The 14,791-nt window shown below is 40.9% G+C and overlaps 1 protein-coding gene across 1 annotated transcript in view; it reads left to right on the forward strand.

Annotated features, from left to right (window-relative positions):
- syt14a (synaptotagmin XIVa) overlaps positions 1-14,791 on the forward strand; it is a 101,005-nt gene that overhangs the window by 30,333 nt on the left and 55,881 nt on the right. The window contains exon 5 of the mRNA XM_082957615.1: positions 12,061-12,332. Within this exon, the coding sequence (XP_082813741.1) occupies positions 12,061-12,332 (272 nt within the window). The remainder of the gene's footprint in view (positions 1-12,060; positions 12,333-14,791) is intronic.

The following is a 14,791-nucleotide window of genomic DNA, read 5'->3' on the forward strand; positions in this document are numbered from 1 at the left end:
AGACCACTCCGAGTACCTCTCCTTTGCCGGCGTTGTTTTGGGTTGGCTTCTGGAATCTGTTCAATTGCCCTGGGGGGTGCGAACAAAGGATCTGCTTCGGGAAAGTCATATTCCTGGTTGTGATGCTTGTAGTGCTGGCGATTTTTGGGAAAGTCGTATTCCTGGTTGTGATGCTGGTAGTCCTGGTGAGTTACCGCCGCTCTGATATCCAATAGTTCTCTCCGGCTGTATGTAATAACACAAAAACAATGTAAGAAATAATACATAAAAAAACAGTTTCCTAAGAGCAAGAAGCGAGGCAGCCTTCTCTGTCCGTGCCATTTTCACTTGTCTTCGATGATGTGCTATATTGTTTAAACCATAAAAATCATTCTGCTGCCTTATTTATTGACCTGTCAAAGGCGTTTGATGCAGTTGACCATTTCTTACTTGTTCAAAGGTTGTCTGAAATAAGTGTAGATCAGGCATCTTGCAACTTGTAAGAGTCTCCACCTTAGCTGAAATGCCTGGGGGCAAGATCCCTCCCAAGATCCCAACAAGTTTTCACTACATGTCCTGTTCGCTTGCAGTGAGTACACTGTTTAGTGTGCTGTTTAGGGATAACATAGTTAGATGCAACGGAACATGCCTGGTTAGGATATCTTGTCCTAGATTCAATATCATATTTGAAATGTTCTCTTGTGCCCTGCTTACAGGCCATGATCCTACTCCAGTCTGCATGAGATGGACTCCAAAGAGCGAGCAAGTTTGCTTTGAGCCGCTCTAAGATGTCTGCATTGGGTTTTATTGTTAAACAGCTGGTTGACAATTGTGCTATCCTTAAAATCATTTGTGGCTCTATGGTCAATTTCACTTGGAATTGAGAGCAAAAGTATTCTGTGTTTTATTTTCTTCAAAATCTTAAGCTAACAAGGGGTAAGTAGTCCTGTGCTTTTTGCAATATTTTTTAATAAAAGGTAGACCTATGGCATCCCCTTTCATAACCCCTCAATTCGAGTATTGGTTTTAACTTGACAGCCCTTCACTGACACGGTAGACAATTTAAAGAGTGTATGGTGGTTAGAGGAATTGACTGACAAATCTATGGATATACTGTAGTATCCTATAGCCTAATTTAGTCTGTCAAACAGGTAGGCCTACCTCTTATTTGGGAAATAGGGTCCAACACAAAGCCCTGTTGTTGTTATTAAAGTCAAATTAAAGTTAAGCTAGTTGAAATGAATTATGCCTACTCAAATTTTCTTTCAGCACCATGAGCTGTCCATTTCCAATTGATTGTGCCATAGCTGCTGCTTCAAGTTTCATCACCACAGTGTAAGTTACTCGAAATCTGGCTTATTGTGAGGTCAATAACTCTAATAAATACAGTGCCTTCAGAAAGTATTCACAGCCCTTGACTTTTTCCACATTTGGTTGTGTTACAGTCTGAATTTATAATGGTTTAGAACAAGATGTTTTGTCACTGGCCTACACAATAACCCATAATGTCAAAATGTTACAAATCAATAAAACATTTTAAGCTGTGTGCCACTAGGGATCCTGGTTTGAGTCCAGGCTCTGTCGTGGGGCCGGCCTTGACTGGCAGACCCATGAGGCGCCGCACAATTGGCCCAGCGTCGTCTGGGTTAGGGGAGTGTGTGGCTGGCCGGGACGTCCTTGTCCCATCGCGCTCTAGCGACTCCTGTGGCGGGCCGGGCGCGTGCACGCTGACCTGGTCGCCAGGTGTACGGTGTTTCCTCCGACACATTGGTGCAGCTGGCTTTCGGGTTAAGCAGGTATTGTGTCAAGAAGCAGTGCGGCTTGGCTGAGTCGTGTTTCGGAGGATGCACGGCTCTCGACCTTCGCCTCTCCCGAGTCCATACGCGAGTTGCAGCGATGGGACAAGACTGTAACTACCAATTGGATGCCACGAACTTAAAGAAAGAAATAAGAGGTAAAAAAAGATATATATAAAAAAGTGAAAAGCTGAAATATCTTGAGTCAATAAGTATTCAATAAGTATTCCTTTGTTATGGAAAGCCTAAATAATTTCAGGAGTAAATATTTGCTTAACAAGTCACCTAATAAGTTTCATGTACTTATTCGGTGTGCAATAATAGTGTTTAACATGATTGTTGAATGACTACCTCATCTCTGTACCCCACACATACAATTATCTGTAAGGTCCCTCAGTCGAGCAATGAATTTCAAACACAGATTCAACCACAAAGACCAGGGAGGTTTTCCTATGCCTCTCAAAGAAGGGAACCTATTGGTAGATGGGTAAAAAAAAGCTGACATTGAATATCCCTTGAGCATGGGGAAGTTATTAATTACACTTTGGATCAGGGGTGTCAAACTCATTCCATGGAGGGCCTAGTGTCTGCTGGTTTTTGTTTTTACTTTCAATTAAGCCCTTGTCACGTCCTGACCATAGTAAGATGTTATTTTCTATGTTAGAGTAGGTCAGGGTGTGACAGGGGGTGTTTTTCTATGTTTTGTATTTCTATGTTCATGTTCTAGTTCTGTATTTCTATGTTGGTTTTGTTTGGGATGATCTCCAATTAGAGGCAGCTGGTCCTCGTTGTCTCTAATTGGAGATCATACTTAAGTAGGATTTTTTTTTTCCACCTGGTGTTGTGGGATCTTGTTTTTGCACAGCTCTGTAAAGCCTGCAAAATGTGACGTTTGTTTTTCTTTGTTTATTGTTTTGTATAGTGTTCTGAGTATAATAATAAATATTTATCATGAGCACTCAACACGCTGCACCTTGGTCTACTCCTTACGACGATCGTCACAGCCCTAGACAACCAGGTGTGGAGAGTTCCTTACCAATTAGTGACCTTAATTCATCAATCTAGTACAAGGGATGCGTGAAAACCAGCCCTTCGTGGAATGAGATGGATACCAGTGCATTGGATGGCGTATCAATTCACCCAGTCACAATTTTTTTAATTTAACTAGGCAAGTCAGTTAAGAACAATTTCTTATTTTCAATGATGGCCTAGGAACAGTGGGTTAACTGCCTTGTTAAGGGGCAAAACAACACATTTTTACCTTGTCAGCTCAGGGATTCGATCTTGCAACTTTTTGGTTACTAGTCCAAAGCTCTAACCACTAGGCTACCTGCCGCCTGCTTTTTGACACAGGCATCCTTCCTAACTCAGTTGACGGAGAGGAAGGTATCCGCTCAGGGATTTCACCATCAGGCCAATGTTGACTTCGAAACAGTTACAGAGTTTAATGGCTGTGATAGGAAAAAAAACTGAGGATGGATCAAAAATATGGTTATTTCACAATTCTAACCTAATTGACAGAGTAAAAAGAACAAAGAATGTGCAGAATACAAATATTCTAAAACATGCATTCTGTTTGCAACAAGGCATTAAAGTAACACTGTACTACAAAACTGTTGCAAAGCAATTAACTTTTTGTCCTGAATACAAAGTGTTATTTTTGGGGAAAAGCCAACATGGCTGCATCATGCTATGAGTATCCTTGTAATTATTAAGGGCTAGGGCCTTTTTCCTGATTAAAAAAAACGGAATGGAGCTAAGCACAGGCAAAATCCGAGAGGAAAACCTGCTTTAGTTTGCTTTCCACTAGACACTGGGAGGTGGATTCACCTTTCAGCAGGACAATAACCTAAAACACAAGGCCAAATCTACACTGGAGTTGCTTACCAAGACAGTGAATGCTCCCTTTAAGAGTGTGCTCCTAATCTCAGCTCGTTACCTGTATAAAAGACACTTGGGAGACAGAAATCTTTCTGATTGAGGGGGGGGTCAAATACTTATTTCTCTCATTAAAATGCAAATCAATTTATAATATTTTTGACATGCGTTTTTCTGGATTTTTGTTGTTGTTATTCTGTCTCTCACTGTTCAAATAAACCTACCATTAAAATTATAGACTGATCATTTCTTTGTCAGTGGGCAAACGTACAAAATCAGCAGCGGATCAAATACTTTTTTCCCTCACTGTAGCCTAATAAGCAACTAATTCTAAAACACTGAGAAATATTGACATTTCATCAGTTACAAATTACATGACTCTCCCCTGGACTAGATTAAAACAATACTAAACCCTCCACTTGACTGAAATTGAAAAAGCATGACCCTCACCCATTTTCCTCCAGGTAACCATTCTGTACATTTCGATCCATCCCTTATGCATAATTATTGAAGAACCATTTTAATGACAGTATCGATTTAGGTTTTATGTATCAAGGTTCGAATTATTAGATTTTACAAACTTATGTTATTTTGGATTCGTGTGCCCATGAAAACTGTTTCACCCCATAACATGTAACATAAGAAGACACTAAATGATTCGTAGGTACACTGCATTTCTGAGATATCTATACAAAAACCTGTCCGACAGCTAGATCCAGGATTCTTAATTCAATGTCTAATTTAACTGATTAATGCTTAATACATGATAACACTGCCATAAATGCAAGGTCAGTAAAGTTATGTTTTATGTCACATGATTTTGGACAGATCTGTCAAGACACCAACAATTTAAAGGGTTAAAAAACGTTTTTAAATGAACTCATGAATTATATAGCTATGATCCTCTTATATGTGTAATGACATGTAAGAAATTGGCAGATTATTATCAATGAATTATCAACAGCTGTAACAAGTTTCCCAGTGTAGGAAATCCTCACCGGTACCCTAGTTTATAGAAAGACCCTGATGCATTGCAAATGGTTGCACAGGACAGAGAGAATTCTACATTTCTTGCAAACCCCTTGAGCAACGAGGCAAGCAATGACATGATGTAAAATATTACTTATTAATTAATGTGTACACTTATAATTAGTAGGTTTTATTATCTGTTTTAGCCAACTTTTTGTTCTTGTTGTACTTATGTATTCTATATCGTTTTTTGTGGTGTGGTTTTCATATGTCATTGGGCTTCCAACCACAGCTGCACACTGTTTTATTTTATTTATTTGTTTTAATCTGTTTGTTGTTTATCGCTTGATTTATTTGGTGCAAATACACCTACCAGCTCTCACAGTCTCATTCATGTTTCATCCATGTTTCTCAGACGTCAAATTTCAAAGTTGTTCAAAACGTCAAATTTCAAAGTTGTTCAAAATGTCAAATTTTGAAGTGTTTAAGGTTAAGTTCAGGCATTAACTTCAAATTCTTAAGGTTAGGCATTAACTCCAAATGGTTAAGGTCAGGGTTAAGGTTTGGGATAGGCTTAAAACAAAAATATAAACAACTTTCTATTTCTGGATTCAAACTTGCAACCTTTGGAATCAGGGGCAGCTGCTTGAGCCTATCCACTATCCCCATCCACCACACCTAAGAAAAAACAAAATCTACATGGCTGGTTTCCACATCATCTCCCGACGTCCTCAGACATGGATGGACGTCGAATACTGACTTGTGTGCATTGATCAGTTGATTGACAGGTATACTGCAGAACGCTAAACGGTCAGCTGACATGGATGCTCGCCAACGTTTATAGTTATGTATCATTTATTGTTATAGTTATCGTCCTTGGTGGGATGGCCCTTAACAGTGCAATTAATACATTTCATGTATACTATTGCAAAAATAATAATTTGGTTGAGTTTATGAAGATCTAAGGTGACCTTAGACTACGATTTAGTTTTGCTTCAAATAAGACAATAGCATTTTCATTAGTTTATGTAATGTGAGGTAAATGTAAAAACACAAAACACCTAAATTCAAGTGTTCAATACACTTTATTTGTGAATTGCCTTTGTTACAACTATGAAGCAGAAAGCATATGTGTTGGAACAGCTTCTTTTTATAACAACAAAATAAAAACCTACCCCAACGAGCAAGATGTGCGGTCAAATTATGAAAACATCAGTAGCCTAAACATAATTATAAGCACCACGTGTGCTTGATAAATAGTGAAAATCAGCAAAAAAGCAATAATGGCATAATAATTAATATAAATATTGATATGACAGCAGTCAAAAATAGTAAATTATTCTCAGCTCATGCTTATGGTGTGCGTTTTCACGCAATGGCATTAGTTGGAGCATGTCCATGTCACATAAGCCACGAAAACAGGTGAGTTCGTTGCTGGTGTTGTTTTTTGTTTGATGTAGGGTCTGCTCTCTCAGTGATGACATTTTGTGCTGATAATCGGCCTGTAGCATTGTCACCGGCTTGTTCTATCCAAAGGGTGCCTGCCGTCCCTTCCTGTCTTACGCCTCGGGGTTGTAGGTTCAGGCTGAGGCTCAGAATCAGAAGAATAATCATCAGAGATGTCATGATTCATTTCGTCTCCACCATCTGAATCATTTTCATTCAGATGTTGTAGCAACGCTAACACAGCATCTGCATCCATTCATCTTGGTCTTCTTGTCATTGTAAATTATGCACACTTTTACTGTGTACTCTGACCGGAGCAGAGTACCCCTGATGACATCTATCCAACCAGTTACCTATCTTGGGTTTCTTAGCCTATTTTTCAGTGGCCAAATTGGAAATGACCAGGGGGGTAATGGACAAAATCTGATATTGCACTATAGCCAAAAAATACTTATGAAATTTGGTGGTGTTAGCAATTCTATAGGAAGAGAGAATGTAGATTCCTCTAACAACAACTTTATTATAAAATTTGCAAAAATTAAGCAGTCAATAACAACCAGTCAACAGTGCATCGTTAGGAAAGCCCAACGAACAGAGTTCTCTCTCCTCTTATAGAAAAAGTACAACCTATTTTGTCTACATGGCAATTTAGCAGATGGGTGGAAACAGGGATGGAACATGGTGTGTAAAAGCTGATTTAGCTTTTAAGATACCTGGCATTGCCACCATTATCTGTTCCTTCCTGCATGTTTCCACCCATCTAATTTCCTGTAGATTGTGAGAACATGATGTCACATACTGAGGTCGCACCCAAACCGCTCTTATCTATATGCCCAGACTTATGACTAAGTCACATAAGACAAGCTTGTATCAGCAAAACATACTAACATTAACAATGGACAATTCTCTAAGTAAAAACAGCATAGTAGGTCTAATTAAACAGTATAGAATGCAATGAATATTACATTTCCACCACACTCTATCACAAAGTCCACCGTTTTACGAAGCCGCTGCACTAAGGTCAAAATGACCTCAATATGAACCCTATTAAGGTCTTAAGAGTACTTTGTTATCAGAATTATTGTCTACATTATCTGTGGGGTTTATTTAGTGGATTATAACATTATAAAGTTATTTTAATATTGTTTGGAATGATTTTAGAAAAACTCACAAAGTGCAAGTCAGATGGACAGCCTGCCATAGAATTCCTCCAAAAAGTGAGGGTGTTTGATCCACATCACATTGCGTTTATGGATGACAGAGTGTCCAGTTACAAGGCCATTCCAGGCTTCAGTAAGATGAGCAACCTGGCCAAATGCTACAAAGATGCAGTCTCAAACTCATCTGATGCTGACTGAAGCAACAGTATAAACAAGCTCATGTTGATCACCGATCAACCTCCAACAACAACCTACGAGCCTTGGTCTTCATGCACCACAACCAACAACTATGCAGTGGAGCTATTGGTATTGAGGAGGATAAGGAGGATGAAATGGACAATGAAATGTATAATGACATTGAAATGTAGGCCTAGATTAGCTAGGCTCTCACCCACTGTTACGTTCCAAAAAAGAGTTGTGTTTGTTCAAAAAAAGAAACAGCCCAAAATGGCATTTTGTCTCTTATTGCTATCATGGAAGAAAACATTTACATTTAAGTCATTTAGCAGACGCTCTTATCCAGAGCGACTTACAAATTGGTGCATTCACCTTATGATATCCAGTGGAACAACCACTTACAATAGTGCATCTAAATCTTTTTAGGGGGGAGGGGTTAGAAGGATTACTTTATCCTATCCCAGGTATTCCTTAAAGAGGTGGGGTTTCAGGTGTCTCCGGAAGGTGGTGATTGACTCCGCTGTCCTGGCGTCGTGAGGGAGCTTGTTCCACCATAGGGGTGCCAGAGCAGCGAACAGTTTTGACTGGGCTGAGCGGGAACTGTGCTTCCTCAGAGGTAGGGGGGCCAGCAGGCCAGAGGTGGATGAGCGCAGTGCCCTTGTTTGGGTGTAGGGACTGATCAGAGCCTGAAGGTACAGAGGTGCCGTTCCCCTCACGGCTCCGTAGGCAAGCACCATGGTCTTGATGCGAGCTTCAACTGGGAGCCAGTGGAGAGAGCGGAGGAGCGGGGTGACGTGAGAGAACTTGGGAAGGTTGAACACCAGACGGGCTGCGGCGTTCTGGATGAGTTGTAGGGGTTTAATGGCACAGGCAGGGAGCCCAGCCAACAGCGAGTTGCAGTAATCCAGACGGGAGATGACAAGTGCCTGGATTAGGACCTGCGCCGCTTCCTGTGTGAGGCAGGGTCATACTCTGCGAATGTTGTAGAGCATGAACCTACAGGATCGGGTCACCGCCTTGATGTTAGTGGAGAACGACAGGGTGTTGTCCAGGATCACGCCAAGGTTCTTAGCACTCTGGGAGGAGGACACAATGGAGTTGTCAACCGTGATGGCGAGATCATGGAACGGGCAGTCCTTCCCGGGAGGAAAAGCAGCTCCGTCTTGCCGAGGTTCAGCTTGAGGTGGTGATCCGTCATCCACACTGATATGTCTGCCAGACATGCAGAGATGCGATTCGCCACCTGGTTATCAGAAGGGGGAAGGAGAAGATTAATTGAGTGTTGTCTGCATAGCAATGATAGGAGAGACCATGTGAGGATATGACAGAGCCAAGTGACTTGGTGTATAGCGAGAATAGGAGAGGGCCTAGAACAGAGCCCTGGGGGACACCAGTGGTGAGAGCACGTGGTGCGGAGACAGATTCTCGCCACGCCACCTGGTAGGAGCGACCTGTCAGGTAGGACGCAATCCAAGCGTGGGCCGCGCCAGAGATGCCCAACTCGGAGAGGGTGGAGAGGAGGATCTGGTTGTTCACAGTATCAAAGGCAGCAGATAGGTCTAGAAGGATGAGAGCAGAGGAGAGAGAGTTAGCTTTAGCAGTGCGGAGAGCCTCCGTGACACAGAGAAGAGCAGTCTCAGTTGAATGACCAGTCTTGAAACCTGACTGATTTGGATCAAGAAGGTAATTCTGAGAGAGATAGCAAGAGAGCTGGCCAAGGACGGCACGTTCAAGAGTTTTGGAGAGAAAAGAAAGAAGGGATACTGGTCTGTAGTTGTTGACATCGGAGGGATCGAGTGTAGGTTTTTTCAGAAGGGGTGCAACTCTCGCTCTCTTGAAGACGGAAGGGACGTAGCCAGCGGTCAAGGATGAGTTGATGAGCGAGGTGAGGTAAGGGAGAAGGTCTCCGGAAATGGTCTGGAGAAGAGAGGAGAGGGATAGGGTCAAGCGGGCAGGTTGTTGGGCGGCCGGCCGTCACAAGACGCGAGATTTCATCTGGAGAGAGGGGGGAGAAAGAGGTGAAAGCACAGGGTAGGGCAGTGTGAGCAGGACCAGCGGTGTCGTTTGACTTAACAAACGAGGATCGGATGTCGTCGACCTTCTTTTCAAAATGGTTGACGAAGTCATCCGCAGAGAGGGAGGAGGGGGGGGGGAGGGGGAGGAGGATTCAGGAGGGAGGAGAAGGTGGCAAAGAGCTTCCTAGGGTTAGAGGCAGATGCTTGGAATTTAGAGTGGTAGAAAGTGACTTTAGCAGCAGAAACAGAAATGGAAAATGTAGAGAGGAGGGAGTGAAAGGATGCCAGGTCTGCAGGGAGGCGAGTTTTCCTCCATTTCCGCTCGGCTGCCCGGAGCCCTGTAATTAAGATTCATGTCTTAACCCAATGAGTCCCACATTAACGCTGGAGCATTTTGAACTTGTAACCCATTTTAAACATTGTGTGTTTAAAATGGGTTACAGACTTCTGGGTTCTACCATTGAGTTTGTCTATTTCTTCTGCATCTGTAGATTACAACAACATAAGTCTGTGTGATTAACGGGGTCTGAGCTAGAGCGATGTTTGTGAGACAAGGGCAGATCCCGAAGGGGTCTTTAAAAACATAACTGTAGCTATCACAGCTCAGGAGAAGACCCAGATGCAGACAGTTCGAAGTAACAAAAGTTTATTACAAAAACAGGGGGCAGGCAAACGACAGGTCAAGGGCAGGCAGAGTCCGAAAGATACAGAACGGCAGGCAGGCTCAGGGCAGGCAGAATGGTGAAAACCGGGAAAACTAGAAAACAGGGACTAGAGAAAAACACGGGGAAAAGTACGGGGAAAGCGCTGGTAGCCTTGACGAGACAAGACAAACTGGGAACAGACAAACAGAAAACACAGGTATAAATACTCTGGGGATAATGGGGAAGATGGGCGACACCTGTGTGTGTGTGGGGGGGGTGGAGACAAGCACAAAGACAGGTGAAACAGATCAGGGTGTGACAGTAGTGTCTGAATGGTTTGAGCTACAAACTATTAAAAGCTATGTATGAAATGCTGAGACTCTCACGAACACGCACATGTAATGCATATTTTGCTCTATGATGCTGACAAGCTACACAAGAGTCGTTAGATAGAAGATCATAGGAAATCCCAGGACATAGTGTCTATAATAGTGAAATAGGCTCATAGTTTTATGTTTTTATTATTTTATTTAACCTTTATTTAAACAGGGAGTCACATTGAGATTAAACATCTATTTTACAAGAGAGCCCTGTACACATTACAATAAAAACAGAATATTAAAACATACAAGTGTATAAAACAATATAATTCAGCACACAATTAACAAAAATAAACATTTAATAAAAGCAATCACATTCAACTACATAGAAGTCCTCAATTTAAACTGCCTGAGTGGCAACAGTAAATCTAGCTGCAGTGAACTGTGCATATTGTTCCACAAATTAGGGGCAAAAAAACTACATGCGGATTTTCTTACATCTGTGGTGACTGAAGGGATCTCGAGTGTTATCCATTCCTGTGAATGGGTTTAGTAACTTATGATTCTTATCTTAATTAATGAAGTTACATATAGATGTAAGATTGCTTTGTAAATAAATAAAAGAGAATGCAGCTCTCTTCTTACAGACAAAGAGGTCCATCCCACATTTGCAAATCAATTTATAACATTTTTGACATACGTTTTTCTGGATGTTTTTGTTGTTATTCTGTCTCTCACTGTTCAAATAAACCTACCATTAAAATTATAGACTGATCATTTCTTTTTCAGTGGGCAAACGTACAAAATCAGCAGGTGTCAAATACTTTGTTCCCTCACTGTATACCAGGCGGTGTCAGAGGAAGGCCCTAAAAATTGTCAAAGACTCCAGCCACCCTAGTCATAGACTGTTCTCTCTGCTACCGCACGACAAGCGTTACCGGAGCGCCAAGTCTAGGTTCAAGAGGGTTCTAAACAGCTTCTACCCCCAAGCCATAAGACTCCTGAACATCTAATCAAATGGCTACACAGACTATTTTGCATGGCTCTTTTGCGCTGCTGCTGCTCTCTGTTTTTATCTATGCATAGTCACTTTAATAACTCTACCTACATGTACATATTACCTCAATTTCCTCGCCTAACCGGTGCCCCCGCACATTGACTCTGTACCGGTACCCCCTGTATATAGCCTCGCTATTGTTATTTTACTGCTGCTCTTTAATTATTTGTTACTTTTATTTCTTATTTTTTTAGGTATTTTTCTTAAAATTGCATTGTTTGTTAAAGGCTTGTAAGTAAGCATTTCACTGTAAGGTTTTAGGGCCTTCCTGTTGTATTAGGCGCATGTGACAAATAACATTTGATTTGATATGCAGGTTTAATATTTTTAGTACCTACAGATTATGGGGGGCATATATTTTTAAAATCCTGGAGGGACTGCCTGTATATCAGTGTTTCACACTGAAAATGTGATCGAAGAAAGGACTAGCAGAAATTAGATAGAACTGTCAAACACATTTTTAAGATTGGCTTAAATGTGACAATACACCAAATCAATCCCTTACAATTGTAGGAGATTGTCACTCAACAAGGGTGTAGGAAGAGACAGGTTTTGGCTTGAGCCTGCCAAAGTCATTTTGTTTGTGTTTGATGATCTCTTCTCCTTCCCCCCCAACCAGCGAACTGCATCCAGAGGATGAGGCGAACGCCCCCGCTGGATGAGCTTCAACCACCACCGTACCAGGACGAGGACGGCTCCCCGCGGATGTCTTACACACCATCAGACCTGGGCGACGCCAAGTGTAACCTGTCCCAAAACAGCGACAGTCCCCATCACTCCTACGGCAAGTGTCCGAGCGAGGCCAGCAATGGACAGGAGACAGAGAGTTACCTAAACAAGGGGTATGAGGAGGACGTACCCAGCGACAGCACAGCTGTGCTCAGCCCAGAGGTGAGAGACACCACAGGCCATACCGGAAAGACGTAACCAGTAACATATTGGAGAAAGAGTTTTTCCTGAGGGCCAGTTTCCCGGACACAGATTAAGTCTAGTCCTGGACTGAAAATTATTTTCATTGGACATTCTTAGCTTTTTAGTCTAGGACTAGGCTTAATCTGTGTCCAGGAAACCCTCCAATGTGTTTTGCCACATTTCTATAAAACATACCGTATAAAGTATGTATAGGCTACATCTAAGATAAATGACCACTTGAGTTTGTATGCCAATGATGCAAATTGAAGAGTGAATCAAACATAATATAGTCATTTGTTCAACATTTATTTGGAATATATTTATTTTTGAAAGATGTGAGGTATGTTTGTGATTATCATATGTAGGTGTAAAATGTCTGAATCAGAGATGAGATCAGACACTAACATAAAATAAAAAGGTGTAAACTGAGACTCAGTGATATGGCGTGACCATAAACAGTGGTGCAAATAAGGAAAGTACAGAGAGAGTGCTAAACAAGAGGCTGACCTTGTCACAGATATTGTGAAGCATTTGTGCATTTACGCAAAAGTTCTCTCCACCCTCGTGCAATGTGAAAACGGTGTGAAATGAAATGCTGATGAGATTAGCCTCTTGCCTTGTACACTCTTAGAAAAAATTGTGCTATCTAGAACCTACAAGAGGCCTTCGGCTGAATGGAGAGATAGAACACATGGAAGCACACAAAATATCACTGAAGACAGTGAAACTGAAATCTCTACAGATCGGGCAGTAAATCAATACTCCAGGGTGAAGTTTTCCACTGCACTCTTATGCTTTGTTCTCATTGCAGGCCTTAATGCTAAAAACATTTTGGGGTAGCACTTTATAATAACTCCATGTAATAAAGCATTTATAATTGATTAGTAAAATGTTTATTCATAAATCACTAATCATATTTTTGCGTGACTGTTGAGTGTGGAATATTTATACTTTATAATGACTAAATAAATGTTTTGAGTGACCAGTGTAATTTCTCACAAAAAAGATGGACATGCCATTGGTAGACATTCCAGCAGTACCTGATGCCCCTGGAGGTCTCAAAATGGCCACTAGAACATATCAATGGTTAAACAATAAGCACACGATTCAGAATATGTTTAAATATATTGAACATTTTATTCTAAAACAGTCATACTGTTTTAATAACTTTAGACTAGCTCTATGCTGAGTAAAATAATGTATTTTGTCCGTTTAGCGTGCCTTGGCAGCAGTTGTGGAAAAAATCTAATTGTCATACTTGAGTAAAAGTAAAGATACCTTAATAGAAAATTACACAAGTAAAAGTGAAGTCACCCAGTAAAATACTACTTGAGTAAAAGTCTAAAATTATTTTGTTTTAAATATACTTAAGTATCATAAGTAAAAGTATAAATAATTTCAAATTCCTTATATTAATCCCCCTAGACTCTATAATATAAGTAACATAATACAAATAAAAAAATGGTTACGTTGTATAAATGATTGGAGACAGGCGCAGGAATACGTAATTTAGGGTTTGAATACTCAAAATACCCAAAATATACAACATGCCATGAAAGGCATGGGGACGAAGCCCAAAACAAACACGTATACAAAAACACAGGGATGTAACCCAAACAAAAGAGCGAGGTAAAACCTCTAATAAATACACGGGACGAGACCCGCAATACACTACACGGGGTGAGACCCGTAATAACAAATGCACAACAATACACGGGACGAGACCTGTAATAACAAATGCACAGTACACGCAACACGAAAGCCGAAATAACAAAGCACAGCTATTCATAGACCAACGGAAATGGGAACAATAACCGACAAGACAATGGTTTACATAGGGCACAAATACTGTATACAATTACTAAACAGGGGAAATGGGAACCAGGTGTGCATAATGAAACAGTTCAGTGACGCCTAGAGGCCGGTGAATAGACCTCCAGAGATGGTGCAGGGAATGAGCAGCAGTACCGGGAGAATCTGTGACAGGTTAGACCTAGAAAAAACAAATATGACCCCCTGTAGGAAAAGGAGAGTCTCACGAACACGATGGTGTTCTCCAACTGGTCTAAGGTGACCCATACAAATGAATAGGTGCGAAAATAATATATATATATATATATATACCTATAATTCCTGTGTAAAAGAAAAAATATATATTTCCTTTCTAATATCTCCTAGATATAGGACAGACTCTTCAAAACCTTATGTCTTTTTTGCCATTTATGAATGTGTTATTTAATGTGTTTCTTTGGGCTATAGTAGTGAAGGCCAAATTCAATATATATATTTTATATCTAAAGGGGTCCTAAAATGCTAAATAAAGTAGCTAAATTATCCATGGTATGACCTTAAACCAATTCTATATGTCAGCTTAGAACCCCCCTCCCTCAACGGCTTAGACTTCTAAGAATATATTAAGCAAACGAGATGGCACCATT

The sequence above is a fragment of the Salmo salar genome, chromosome 11, assembly GCF_965601325.2.
Source record: "Salmo salar chromosome 11, fSalSal1, whole genome shotgun sequence".
NCBI classification, from domain to species: Eukaryota; Metazoa; Chordata; class Actinopteri; order Salmoniformes; family Salmonidae; genus Salmo; species Salmo salar.